General features: G+C 40.8%; 2 protein-coding genes across 3 annotated transcripts; both read right to left on the reverse strand.

Annotated features, from left to right (window-relative positions):
• Positions 1–440: 440 nt before the first annotated feature.
• On the reverse strand, positions 441–10,554 carry cept1b (choline/ethanolamine phosphotransferase 1b). 2 transcript variants are annotated; one of them, XM_084026798.1, is made up of 10 exons: positions 10,369–10,554; positions 8,477–8,782; positions 7,615–7,789; positions 6,860–7,007; positions 6,625–6,766; positions 5,059–5,143; positions 4,700–4,831; positions 3,746–3,904; positions 3,278–3,403; positions 441–2,694 (listed from the first exon to the last, which is right to left on the reverse strand). In XM_084026798.1, exons 2-10 carry the CDS (start codon positions 8,668–8,670, stop codon positions 2,572–2,574), a joined length of 1,284 nt encoding a protein of 427 aa, XP_083882924.1. In that variant the 5' UTR covers positions 8,671–8,782; positions 10,369–10,554; the 3' UTR covers positions 441–2,571. The 2 variants fall into 2 exon arrangements, with proteins under 2 accessions (XP_083882924.1, XP_083882925.1); XM_084026799.1 differs by having other exon boundaries at positions 8,477–8,771; positions 10,359–10,554.
• Positions 10,555–11,737: 1,183 nt separating this feature from the next.
• pth4 (parathyroid hormone 4) lies at positions 11,738–12,665 on the reverse strand (the record flags this gene model as incomplete). The annotated part of the gene is made up of 2 exons (XM_084027508.1): positions 12,583–12,665; positions 11,738–12,002 (listed from the first exon to the last, which is right to left on the reverse strand). Exons 1-2 carry the CDS (start codon positions 12,660–12,662, stop codon positions 11,738–11,740), a joined length of 345 nt encoding a protein of 114 aa, XP_083883634.1. The 5' UTR covers positions 12,663–12,665.
• Positions 12,666–13,661: the final 996 nt, after the last annotated feature.

A 13,661-nucleotide genomic window follows, 5' to 3' on the forward strand; every position in this document is an offset into this window, starting at 1 on the left:
TAAATTCATGGCAACTTTTTTTTTCTTGTAAATGTCCGACTTGAATCTTGAAAATCCAGAATTTCTTCTCGTTATATCGAGAGAGATTTAACTAAAACTGATCAGACTTCATGAGACTCCAACCAGGATTAAAACATGTAAATGTGACTCCAGGAATCATAATGTACCTCGTTGGCAGTTTGAATGTGATCATTCAAAATTAAAACAAAGATTTTTTTATCCATATTTTGTTTTTTTTCCTTCAAATATTAGAATATTTTTTTAGAATATAGTGATCAGACTTTCATAAGTTATTGTCCTAATTCTATATATTAAATAATATATAACATTATTTTCAAAATACTGAAACCTTATTCTTGCAATCATTTTATTGCCGTCAACACTTCTGTTTTTATTTACTCAGAACTACGACTTTATTTTAATCATATACATTTTTCACATTGTTTTTTTTTACATATAAATCTCATAATATAACTTTATTATTCCATCCTTACGCTACATTCAATAACAAACTTTTTTTGTGATTTAAGTGACGTCACCCTTTAACCTGTGTGTGTGTGTGTGTGTGTGTGTGTAAGGCTTTGTTTGTTCAACAGCATTCAGACAACTGTGATTTACATTCAAACCACGCTGACCCTGAACTCATCCAGGTCAGATAATGACCCTGAAGCCGATGTGATGACTCTCGCTTCACTAAACACGTGGCATCGTAGATCTTCTTTAACATTTAAAAACTGGAGGCTCAGTGCAGCTAACGGAGCCGTTTGATGAAATATAAATAAAACATAAAAAAAAAAAAACAGGCACAAGATGCAAAAGCTAGAAACGAATCTCCATTTGTTAAGGAACAAACAAAGGTTCTGCACCTGAACGCACCACTGCAGGTCGTCTTTAGAAGCAGCGACAGGAAATGTGTCGGGGGTGGAGTCACAGCAGCAACTTCAAATAAACAATTATTTTTTTTATTAATTGTGAGGGACAAAGGTTTGATCAGGTTCTCATCGGTCACCACCTTAAAAACTGCCATGTGATCATGACCTCATGACCTCGTCTCCTGCACATCAAGTCAACGTGCACCTGGTGCAGCATGTCCTTTTAGGAGGTGGAGAAGGGGGGGGGCAGGTAGTCGTCAGGGACATCATCTATTCTGTATTTTGCCGATTGTCAACAAATCCCACAAAAAGAGTAAAACTAACAACAGAGCCTTTCGGGTCAAAGCCAGTGACGTCGACTGTATCCTCACTAGAGCACCAAATGTGGATTCATCCGCTGCTGAAAATAGTCCCAAACAAACGTCCTGTATATTTGTTAAATCCACAGCGAACAGATGTTTTGGGAAATTACTGAGCCCTCTTTTCCAAAAGGTGAAACTATATTTATATGCAGAAAGTGCTGAGAGACAGACGAACACAAGTTTTTGGACTTTTAACAGGAATTGTTGACAATCTAAAAAATATAGAATAATGATTAAATGTGACGGAAGCAGAGTGACATCTAGTGGGGGTGACACAAATAAAGTGTAAAACTTCTTGAACTTTTTTTCTTCATCGACTGCAAAATGTGTGAAACTGACCTCAAAGGCCTTCTTACTAGCTTCCAGATGTTTCACCCACATCTGTAAAAGCTCCGGCTGCTAGGAAATGGACCTTTCGGTTTGTTACACGTGTGGAGAAAAATATTTGATTGCGACTATCGTGTCTTATTTACAACAAAATTAAAGTGTCGAGGAAATTCCATGAAGCATTAACCAAACTACCATAATGAATGTATTAGCAGGTAACATTACACGTGACAACAAATACACACAAATAACCCAGACCTGGAGTTGAAAAGCCCCCCTCCCCAAACTAAAGTGGTTTCAGTTGACAAATTAAACAAAAATCATTGGCAGTGAACATTTTGCAGGTTTGTTCAATAACATTCTCAAATCGGCATCAAGTTTCCCTCCAAAACCACATTTTTGCTGATCAGTTGCAGTTTCCTGTAATGTGCAGGAGAGAAAAAAAACTAAAACAAGAAATCATATACATGAGGATTTATAAATGTGTCAAAGCAGGTTTTTTTAAACTTAAAAGAAAAACACAGAGACTTGAATAGTTTGATATTTACAATAGCAAAAAAAAAAAAGAAAAGAAAGGTAGTTAAGCAAATATTACAAAACATTATTATCATGAAAAGCAAAGAGTTTGATTCGTTTCCTTTACATGTTCTTTGCACACAAACAAGTTAAAACACGTTTTTTTAAGTTTCTCTCCTCGGACGCAGCGAGCAGCACCGGCAAAGATTTGCTCGTGAGTTTGTGGGGAGGAGAATGACCGGGGCAGGAGGAGACACCGCTACGGATTCACATTCTGCACGGCCAAGAAGAAAAACAGCGACAGTAATACTCCAGTATCTTAATATATATTATTTGTCCACACATTCAGTTGGCAGAAGCACGTACTTTTTTTTTTTTTTTTTTTACACCGCGTCGTCCGCCTGCATCTCTACGCGGGAAAACAACAAAAAGAGAGAGAGGGGAAGAAAAGATGAGTGACTATGGGGGGAGGGGACAGAGTCAGTGGCGTTCCCTCAGTGAGCGGCCGAACTGAGCACCGAACAAGGCTTGATTTTGAAAACGAAAATGTGAAGATGGCAGGCAATCTGGTTGCAAACACTGACACAGTAACGCACCAAGTCAAAGAAGGAAATGATCTGCAGGAGAGAAGAAGAAAAAACATCAGACGGGAGCTCTTCAACTTCAACCAGAGCTTCAACTCAGTATTTTATACGTAGCTTTGTTCTTCATCTCTCTTAGTTTCATTTTATAACATACTCTTGACTTTCTGACTGAATATCTCCGCATTTTTACTTTTTTTTTTTACTTCATATCTCATCGTAATCAGATGAAAATAAAATCAACTTTTCATTAAAAATGCATTGTTGACTTTTTGATTTACCATGTCATCGTTTCAATTAATAAAACATTACATTACATTTCTCCTTTTGATTCAGTATTTCATGAATTCATCATCAAAATTGTGACTTAATGAACCATCATTTTCATTTACGGTCTCACAGTTTCAACTTGTGAAATGAAACCTTTGACATGATGTCTCGATTACAGTTTAGTTATTCATCATCATGTAGCTACATCTTATGAAATCCTATTCTTTACTTAATATTTCTTCATTTAAATGGACTATTTGAGTGTCAGAATTCTTACTCAACAAAATCTATATTTTTGCCTTGATGAAAGGATTCATCCAACGCTAGTATCACTTGTACAAGTACTCACCAATGCAATCCACAGCACCAGATACTCGTCAATAAAACTATTGAAATACTGATCCAGGAACAGTAGTCCTGGTCCCAGGAAGGCTAAATCGTGGAGATGCATCTCACTTTTTGTCATATGTGCTACCTGTGGACAGACAGAAAGAAAAAAACATTTAGTTTTTATTTTTGTTTTACTCTTTTGTATCATCTTGAGATTGTTTTTAACAATGAAAAGTGCATTACAAGTAAAATGCATCATCAAAAAGGTATTAAATGCATTTTAATAATATTTTAATATCCTGTTTTTTTTATCTGTAAAAGTGCAGAATGTTTGATGACTTAATAACATATTAAACATTTGAAGAATTTAGAAATCAGGTCATTTCAACAAATCGGTTAGTTTTGGATGTTGGAAGGTTCTTAGGTTGTTCTTTCGGGGACCACAGCGTTAAACATTTAAATATAAAAAAAAGCTGGTTTGACTTACGACTAATTTATTGGTGATTTTGGCCGAGACGAAGCCAAACGCCAGAATATAAAGACACGGATGTTTCTCGAAGAGCTGGACAGCAGACTTCTTGTATATCATCATCGCCAAAATTATAACAGAACCAATATGTAAGACTGGAGAGAGGACGCTGGTTCCCTGAGGAGAGAGGGAAAAACAACATGAACAGACGGTTCATTTCTGTGGAAACACATGAAGACAAACAGAAACTTTAAACTGCTGGTATTTAAAGTAGAAGCATTATAATAAAACGGCTCATGAATCAACACATTTACATTAATACAGTTTAGTGTCCAGTTGGGAGGATTTCAAACGGACCCATTAAATCCAACAGTTCCACCGTATTTAGCAACGACCTCTCTACAGCCGTCCACTCCGTTCACTAACAGCACAACGACTGTGTGCTTGCCATGAATGCTTGAGCAGCCAAATTTAATTAATCTAAACAATAGAATGATGGGGGGGGGAGAGGGGGGGACTCGATCCGGACCAAACACTGTGTAGCATTTACATCAAAGAGGCCAGCACATCATCACCACAACAACTTTGAGTCAGGGGCTAAATAAATAACATCATTTTTAATATTTAAAGGACAACACATTGATTAAATGTGTAGCTAACGTGAAATTCTATTCCGGTGAGGAAAAACATCAGATAAGAACCTTTTGTGATTAAACAGCCGTAAAGGAACCGTCACAGCGTTCGTCCTCATCGGTCTCTACGCTCAACTTGATGCCAACACTTAACTCTGAGCCAACAGGCAGGTTTCCCTCCTGGATTACAGAGGATTTCCCACCTATTAATATTGCAGGTTACAGCAGAAAAACAACTTGTTCTAGTTTCTTTTCTACTCCCTGCACGAAGCATTAAAAAGAGAAGCCTATCCGACCTGTTCTTTGATCACCAACACAGCCTCCGTTTTTACAGACTTACCGCTATCGTGGATCCGTTTTTGCCGACACCTCCGGTAAAAATAACTCTGAAGTAATTGGTGCAGGAGAAGATGGCTCCTAAAAAAGTGCAGATGGCCGGAACCATTTTCATCTGGATATTTAGGACCGGAATCTACGAAGCAAGACGTCAAATTAAAGAAACGCCAAAATTACCGATGACACAACACAACTTACGTTCATCTTTACATCCATTAAAGCATCATGAGTGTTAGAGAAATAAAAAAAGCTGATTTCTGATAACAATTACAGTAAAAGAGTGTCAGAGCAACACAAACATCATGACATCATCAGTCTCATTAATCTCAATCCAAAGAAGGAAGTAGAACCGATCAGAATTACCATCGACTGCCAAAAAGCAGATCCTCCCACGGCGGCCAGCAAATACATGATTATTATGAAGATTTGCACCTCAGTCACATCAATGCTGAGTGGGAGGAGAAAGCAGAGGGTGGACAGTGAGGATTAGTGACGTCTACCAGCAGCACGCAGTCGCCCCGCCGCCTCCTTCCACAACACGCCGCCGGACGAGGAGCCGATGGGACGCCGAGGCGTTTTGCACCACACGTGTTTAATTTGGTTTAATTTAAAGGTGCTATCAGAAATATTTCACTCTTTTCTTTAGAGAGCAGAAGAAACTGGAGGGAAGTTGCTGTCGTGTCAAACAAATGAGTCACAGCGAGTTGATCAGCGACCTGTGGAGGTGTTTGAAGGAGTAGTTTTGAGCTTTGGATGGAGCCCGACTCTTTATGCTAAGCTAAACTAAGCTAACCAGCTCAGGACTGACTGGACATGTCTGCAACTAACAAATGCCTTCAGGATCAATTCATCTTTTGATGATTTATTTTTAAAATAAACTTATAGTTAAATCTATAAAACATCAGAGAACTTGTTTGCTTTACAAACAAAAAATTACTAAAATATCCAGTCTTGATAGGGGGCACTAACATCTTAAAAACATTCAGCAGATAACTAATCGTGTCTCATCTTGGTGGCGTTTGTTATTAAATGAAAATATGAAATGTGAATAAATTAGATTAAAGTAGAGTTGGAGGCAGGCAGATCTTACTAGAAAGGCACAGATTAAATGAAAACACCAACTTATCGACTTCTCCTGCAGCTTTTCTGCTCACAGTGTAACCAATCAGAGGAGTAAAGTACAGCCGGCATTATGAAGGAGGCGGCAGCGAGCCATGCAGCGGCAGTCAGAAGGTTTACCATCGCGTTCCACAGGCCGGGACCCACGGCGGCCGTGAGCATCTGTAATCCTGCTAGACAGATCTGCAGCTCTGTTATATCAAATCTACACACAGAACACATCCACGTTTACGCCGGAGAGACGGCACATGTGACCCGCTATCATCTAAGCTCATCAGCTTCATAATAACCACACTTTTAATGGAGTAAATGGGTTTTCAGATTCAATAATCAAAAGGTTTAACAGTGATTTAGAGAGAAGGACGATAATTTGCATATTCCTGCACAAAACTGTACAGATTTTAAAGGATATATAGTGAACGCATGAATTTGTTTTCATATTTATATTGCCTTTTTATTATCATCATCATCATCATCATAGGCATAATACGATGTGGTATAACATTTCTTGTCTTAGTGTCTCTACTACTGATTCCAGACCTGATTTAACTTCAAGTTCACGATAACGTTAAACGTTAAATAGACGCATTTTATATGAATTTTGATTATTTAAATAATAAAAATAAATAAATACATCTGGAATCAGTGCTAAGAACGCACCATCTTATTGGTGGCGATACTGAAAAACAGCAGTCAGACCTGCTGAGTGGATGTAACTCCTGAGATCAGACAAAACAGCTGGAAATGAAGTTCCTGCTTTAAACAAATAACAAACAAATCAATAAAAAACAAGCAGCTCTGTTGACTCACATGCCGAAGCGCAGCGTTCCCGACACGTATGTTTGCCAGTGGGCGCAGTAGAACATAAACATCCCAGCGAAGCAGCAGAAGAACATCCAGTCCGGATTGGTTCCCATCTGCACCGCTATACTGGTTCCCAGCACCACGAACACTGCAGGAACAAACGCAGAGCATTACAATCAAAAGGAGGCTTCGGGTTCACCGAGACGCCGCGGAGGGAAGTGAAACAGGAAGAGAAACCGACCGGTGGAGAGCGAGTCACAGCCGTGGTCGAACAGCTCGCCCAGCGGAGAGCTGCTGTTGGTGCGTCTGGCCTGCTTCCCGTCAATGGCGTCCAGAGACTGGTAGATGAAGAGACCCACGGCACACAGCAGGTACGCCCAGAGAGGAGCCTGCAACATTCATGGAGCACGGGTCAAACATCAGGCTGAAGCAGATCAGCAAGGCCTTAGAAATCAATGCACACCATCACAATCCATACACTGTGGGTGTGTGTGTGTGTGTGTGTGTGTGTGTTGCACATCGGGGGCCCTTGTCATTGCTGTGGTCGAGATCGGTTTCCCAGAATGCTGCATGAATATAAGACGTCCTGGGAATCAGATATGCTCAGAGAGAGAGCTGACTGCTGAGAAAGTCGGGACCAGAAGGACCCGGTCCTAATGGCTCCCGATACAAATACTGTCAATAAACACCAACAATGTGATGCTCACAGACTTCACCTGCCCAGAGAAACTCTATGACAAATAGATTTAATGGGTTCATTCACTGACCAGGTATTTTGCACAGTTGCACATTGTTGCAGCCAACTCAAGCAAATCACTAAACCTTAATTTCCTTTCTAATTTCCCAATATTTGATCATATTTTCATAAGAAACCTCCCCGTTTTCTGATCGGTTTCTGATCGAATTTGCTGAAAACGCAAATTCATGTTAGTTTTTAACAAGAAAATACTGTTTTTATTCATGATTTGCCGTGCCGATTGCCGTTGAGTGACTCACCTGTTCGGTGGCAGTTGGACAATAGTAGATGAGCACCAGGGTGGTGAAGACGTTGGTGGCCAGGCCGATGATGGTGATGAGGTTGGGAGCGATCCAGGACGGGACTCGCCCCACCAACCATTCCCAGTAACGCTGCATCAGAGGCTCCAGCAAGGAGCGGCCAGCGCTGCAGTACCTGCAGGGACGGACAACAGCCAGGTGAGGAGCTGCTGAGTCTACATGGAGGACCCAACGCTGGTTTCATTTCTAAGAGTAAATCTCAGCTGTCGTCTGGTTAATGTGCTCTCAGCACGCTACAAGTCTGTACATTCACAAAGAAAATCTTTTGCAGGCAGAAACGTTTGAGCCCTTAACTTTTAAATCTCATCGTTCGAAGCTCTGAACGGTTCTGTCGGTCCGTGAAGCCGATAGTTCAAGCAGCGACTGCAGCTGCGATCAATTAATATAAAAGGCATGTTTGAATTTAACGGAGCAATGTTGTATATACAACTCGTGTAATATCTTCACAAATGCAAATTTACCTGATTCTGTTCTGAAGCTGAAACAAATTTGCGAGAAAAAAAAAAATGGCCCTGGAGGGAAATTTGCGGAAAATAAATCACGATTTAAACCACAGTCAATGTTAGAAAAAACATGAACAAAAAGGAGATAGTTTCCATAAATTGGCTAAGCTAATGCTAGGCTCGATGATGTCACAAAGACCCCCTTTCTTATAGGAGAGCCACATATGACGCTGCTCAACACGGGTGAACACATCCGTATCAGAACGTCTGAACCGGATTAGTTCCATATACACCACGGATCATCTCTCTGTACATGAAACGAGCCGGTCTCGGTCAGCAGAGCAGGACTCCAGTGTTACCTGTGCTCCTCCAGTCTCTTGAGCTGGTGTCGGGACAGGGGGGGCGAGGGCAGCTCGATCAGCCGGCGCAGCACTCCGGGGGCCAGCCAGCAGGCCGCCTCCATGCCCATGCCCTGCCCAGGGTCCTTGTCCCGGCCAAGGCCTCGGCGAGAACGCAGGCCCCCCCCTTGCTGCTGCTGCCCCGTCGCACTCATGGAGCCCTGCTGCCCTCTGGTCTGGTCCCCGATGGCTCCGCCTCTGCCTCTGCCACTGTCCTGCCGGAGGGGCTAAAGATCCACAGCGGGGCTGGATGAGGCTCCACAATACCTGGGGACAAGGGAAGTGGTCCAGAGTACTGTGAGAACCACAAAACCCACAAAGCATTTTACGTTATTTTCAGGGCTTTTTATTGAATTAAACAGAAAAGGGAGCGAAGAGAGAGAGAGAGAGAGGCAACGGGTCAGTATCGAACCTGTGACACAGCCAAGGAACGGGTGAACTAGAGGTCGACCCAACTGGGGATTGTTTATTAATTTGTTTTAGTATAATATGTATAATCACATTGTCGGGTTGCCGTTTGTAAACAAATCATTGGAGCGAGCTGGAGAGAGAGGGAGAGAGTTAGGGGGTTTTCAACAGAGGTCAGTCTGTTCTTTCACTATTCAGGGTTGGCGGTTATAATTGAATAAAGAGAGAATATCTCTTAGGTCTGCATAATTGCCATCAACATGAATTATCATTTAAAAAGTGAAAGAGTGCCCATCTCCAGTGGCTGAAATACTGTGTTAAAATACGAGTAAAAGTCCTGCTTTCAAAATCTTTGCAAACAAAAAGTAAATAATAAATTATGCAGAATGATCAATTTCAGAATAATAATGTACATGTTTCACTGTAGGGATCAATATAGATCAAAATGCATCAACATTCATTTGTTGATTATAGTATTTAAAGCCTTCATATAAATGGAGTGTTGCAAAAGTACATTTGCCACTAAATGAAATAAAAGTATAGACTGTATATAAGTGGAGGTGATCATCGTGACATCATCTAAAGGTTTGGAGCCCCAACCAGGAAGGAAGTGACCTTTTTTCCCTCTAAATGGAGTCTAAATGCCTAAAAGAAATATTTTGACCCAGGCTCAGTTAGATTATTACCACTTGCCCCCACGTTGCTGAATATGCACATTTGTCTCCTGTTTGCAGAAATTGTACTTTTTCTTGATATTCCTTTTGATGTCATATGATTGAACCGTTTTAAACGCGTCTCATCACCGTGTTTGTGTTTAAGCCTCTCATCTACTTTGATGATGAGAAACCGTCACACGTGTGTTATCGTTATTAGCGTCTCTTGCATCCGGAGTGCACTACAAATGCCACATGACCGACACAAACATACGTCCGTTAGAAAGACGCCCATGTATCCGCGGTTGTTAAGATGCGAAGCTAACTGCTAAATCAAAGACGGCGTGAAGGATTAAAGTTGACGGGCCGTGTCAGTGTCACCTAAACCCCCTCCGCTTCTTGTGACTTTGTCAGCGACACATGAGCCACTGACGACAGCAAAACAACAACCTGCTTTCAGCAGGGTCCGCTAACGTCGCCTAGCATGCTGGCTACTAGCGCGCTAATTCAACATCAGCATCGCCGCCGTTGAAGGTTAGCATTAGCTCGTAGCTACGGAAAACGAAACTGTCAGTTGGTGGCTAGTTTTAGGTCGCGCGCTTCCCGCCGGTTTGCTACCGCCTCTTCGCACTTACACCGCTGGACATATCTTCGCCCCTTAGACGTATCGATTAAATCAGAGCGTGCTTATTGACACCTGCCTATAACCCTTCATCCCTGCAGCTGATGTTGAGTTAGCTTTGACGAGCTAACCCGAGAGACAGCTAGCTGGCGGATGTAACGCCGACTGACCTGGCCGATTAAAGGACGAGAGCCGCGGACAGTCCGAGGGGGCGGGAAAGGCGCTTCGAGCCGGCAGACAGGACCCCTCTGTTGGGCGGTGTTGGTCTCAGAGTTGCCCTCGCTGACTAGTAGACCACCGGAGGAGACGTTTGCAGCTGGCGGTGGATCACCACGACCGGTGACTGTCACTGTGGTTGTCACAGCAAGCTAGTTCACGTTAGCTCGCGAAATCTCGCGTAGCTTTCTGGAAAACTCCCGTTAAGTAAGCCCCGAGTCCTGTCTGTCAGGTAGTCAGCAGCTTCCGCTCTGCACAGGACAGACTGTAGTACTTGAATCCAGTTGTGGAAGAAGTCCTGGAGTAATAACATCACATTTGCATATTGATTGGAAAAATCAGCCCTTTAAGTAACTTAAAATGACCTGTAATGCTATTTTCACTTTTTATTATCTTTTTTAATTGAGGTGAATGTTGTGTGATTCTACGGAAGCCGAGAACAGCCATGCTTGCATTTTCTTAATGCCATTATCTCGATATAACAAGTTATTATTTCATTATTATTATATTGTTTTCAACAAATTAGCATTAGCTAGTTAGACCAGTTAATATATGTCATTATCTCGAACAACAAAGCTTGTTTTCTAAAAACGAGATGATAACAAATAAAACCAAAAAAGGTTGGTTCCTCTGAGAGGAAAATGCCTTGAGATAATGACATTTAAAATGACATTTAAAAAGAAATGAATTCCATTTTAAGGGATTCCTTTCCATTTGTGCTATTTTTTTTATTTTTTTTGCTAATCAGTGTGCCAACATTAATATTTATATATAGTTTAAATACAATACCACATCGTTTTATTTCATCCTTATAGAAAAAATAAACATACAATTCTCCCACAATCAGGACAATGTAATTAATCGAGCAATATACAAGAAGGCTGCAAACCTAATTATAACATCCACATCTGAGTTGAAATCATTAAACCCGACCAACCTTCCACCGTTCTCGTTAATCACCAATTAATATAACAAATTAATTATGCAAAAGAGGCCACACCTACTAAGCAATCAGAGGCAGAGAACTGTTTCATTCAGCAAGATAATCCTCAATAAACACCATTGTTATGATTATTAAGTTCAAAGTTAATGTTAATGTTTAATGTTTTAGTCTTGCTGTTTCTTTCAACTTGTCTTTTTAAAATTGTGAATCATCAAATGTCTTTATTTTTGTTGTGACGTACATGAACCAAACCTTCAGCAAGAATTCTTCACAACTAATCTGCTTTTAAACTCTGAAGACAAACAATGGACACAAATCTTTTTTTAATATATATTAATATATACTGCATGTATGCTTCCTGTCTGTCCAGCGCAGCGGCGTTAGGCCTCTCTGTCCGGCTGTTGAGTCAGGTAGGGGTTAAATAAGTCTCTCAGGAGGCTCTGCCTGGGCTGGGGGCTCCCAGCTGCAGGGACCAGCGCCGGATTCAGAGCCAGGTCCAGGACCTTGGTGGGGTTGAAGGCAGCAGACCGGGTCTGGGCAGTGTGAAGACCTTCGATGGCGCTCGACAGCCAGATGAGCCTCTTGAGACTCTGGATGTTTCGGCCGCGGTCGTGCAACATCTGGTGTTCGGCCACAGCTCGGCGACTGTAGGGGGGCAAAACATTATAATAATAATAATATTAATAATAATAAATAACACAGAATGTATGGGACTTAAACACATTCAAGAACAAATAAAGGTTTGGAATAGACAGGACTATTATGTACATACTATGTATGTATATTTATACACACAAACAAAAAATATATATGTAAGTCAAGTGTTTCTGTAAGTTTTAACAAAATAGAAATACATATTGAGCACCATTTCTAGTCAAAATGTTTTTTACTTTGAACGTAAAATATAATTATAATGAAAGTGTTGATTTGAGAACTGTCCTTCTTAATTAAGGAGACACGAATCAAACATCCTCCACATGCACAAATACACTCAAACACAACCAGCGAGAACCTTCCTGATCTTAAGAATCTGAATCTTTCATGCAACACAAATTTTCAACCAGCTTTCGAGTCATTTTGCAGATTTATCCTCAGGATGAGTTGATGTCGTGGTTCTTTTTGAGGAGTGATTCTGTGTATTTACAAGTGTTCATCTGAGCCACGGCTGATTCACGCCAAACATTTCTGCTCCATGAAGTTACCAGAAATGAACCGGCCGTCTCACCTCTCGTTCTGTTGACACTGGCCGGTTGCGAAGGCGACGAGAAGCATGACAGCGAACCACCTCAAAGGCCCGTCGGACATCAGCATCTTCTGAGACAAAAACAGCAAAAAAGTCCTGCTTACGATCACCTCAAAGACAGACCGATCTTCCCTCTGCTGCTTTATTTAAATGACTTAAAGAAGAGAGTAACGGTTTGAGAATAAGTAGAATTATGTATCAACAAATGGAAACGAATGCATCTTTGTAGGTTTTTAACTATGAACTCCTTCCAGCTTCTTGCAGGAGGTTGTGGTGTTTTTTTGTTTTTTTCCATCTCAGCAGGACGTCGTTCAGGTTGTGATTATTTACAGTCTTGTCCGTGAACTGAAGGTTTGAGGAGCTTAAATCCGATGTTCAGTCACCTTTTCCTTCTTGAATCTAAGACCTAAAAATATGGGTTTTTCTTTTTGTATCTGGAGGAGAAACCAAACTGCAGTTTTCTGTGAGGAAGCAAATTTTCCCATTTGTGTTTTTAAATCCTTTATTTTTTTTAATTTTATTTCCACTGGTATTCTTTGCTAGCTCGTTTTACTGTATGGGTCTTATTTTAACAATTGTATAAAGTGAAGCACTTTGTGACTTTGTCTGTAAAAGGTGCTTTATCAAATAAGCATATTATTATAACTCTTCAGCTCCCAGGTGGTTCTTTTTTGATCTAATACATAAATAAAGATTTTGAACTAATTTCTACCGTTGAACTGTTTGAATTTAAGGAAACAGAAAAAAGAAAGAATGAAAAATGATTCTCATTAAAAAAGTCACGATTTGTGTCTCCTTTGTGTCTGCAGGTCACGCACAGCAAGGTGTTATGGGTAAACCTCAACAACAACCCCCATGTGGACCTGAGCCTCAAACTAAAGTGATTAAATGATCCGACTGGTGTCGAGACTTCTTTGTTTGTGTCCAGCTTTCAGTCGTAAATCCATAAACAGAAAGAAAAACGACTCTGAACTCTTTGTTCTACGCCTCAATTTCTCCCATTTCCTTTAAACGTTCGAGGCACAATGGGATGGATTTATCCTAAAATAAAAATGCATAGA

The sequence above is a fragment of the Eutrigla gurnardus genome (genome assembly GCF_963514095.1).
Source record: "Eutrigla gurnardus genome assembly, chromosome: 2".
In the NCBI taxonomy this organism is placed as follows: domain Eukaryota; kingdom Metazoa; phylum Chordata; class Actinopteri; order Perciformes; family Triglidae; genus Eutrigla; species Eutrigla gurnardus.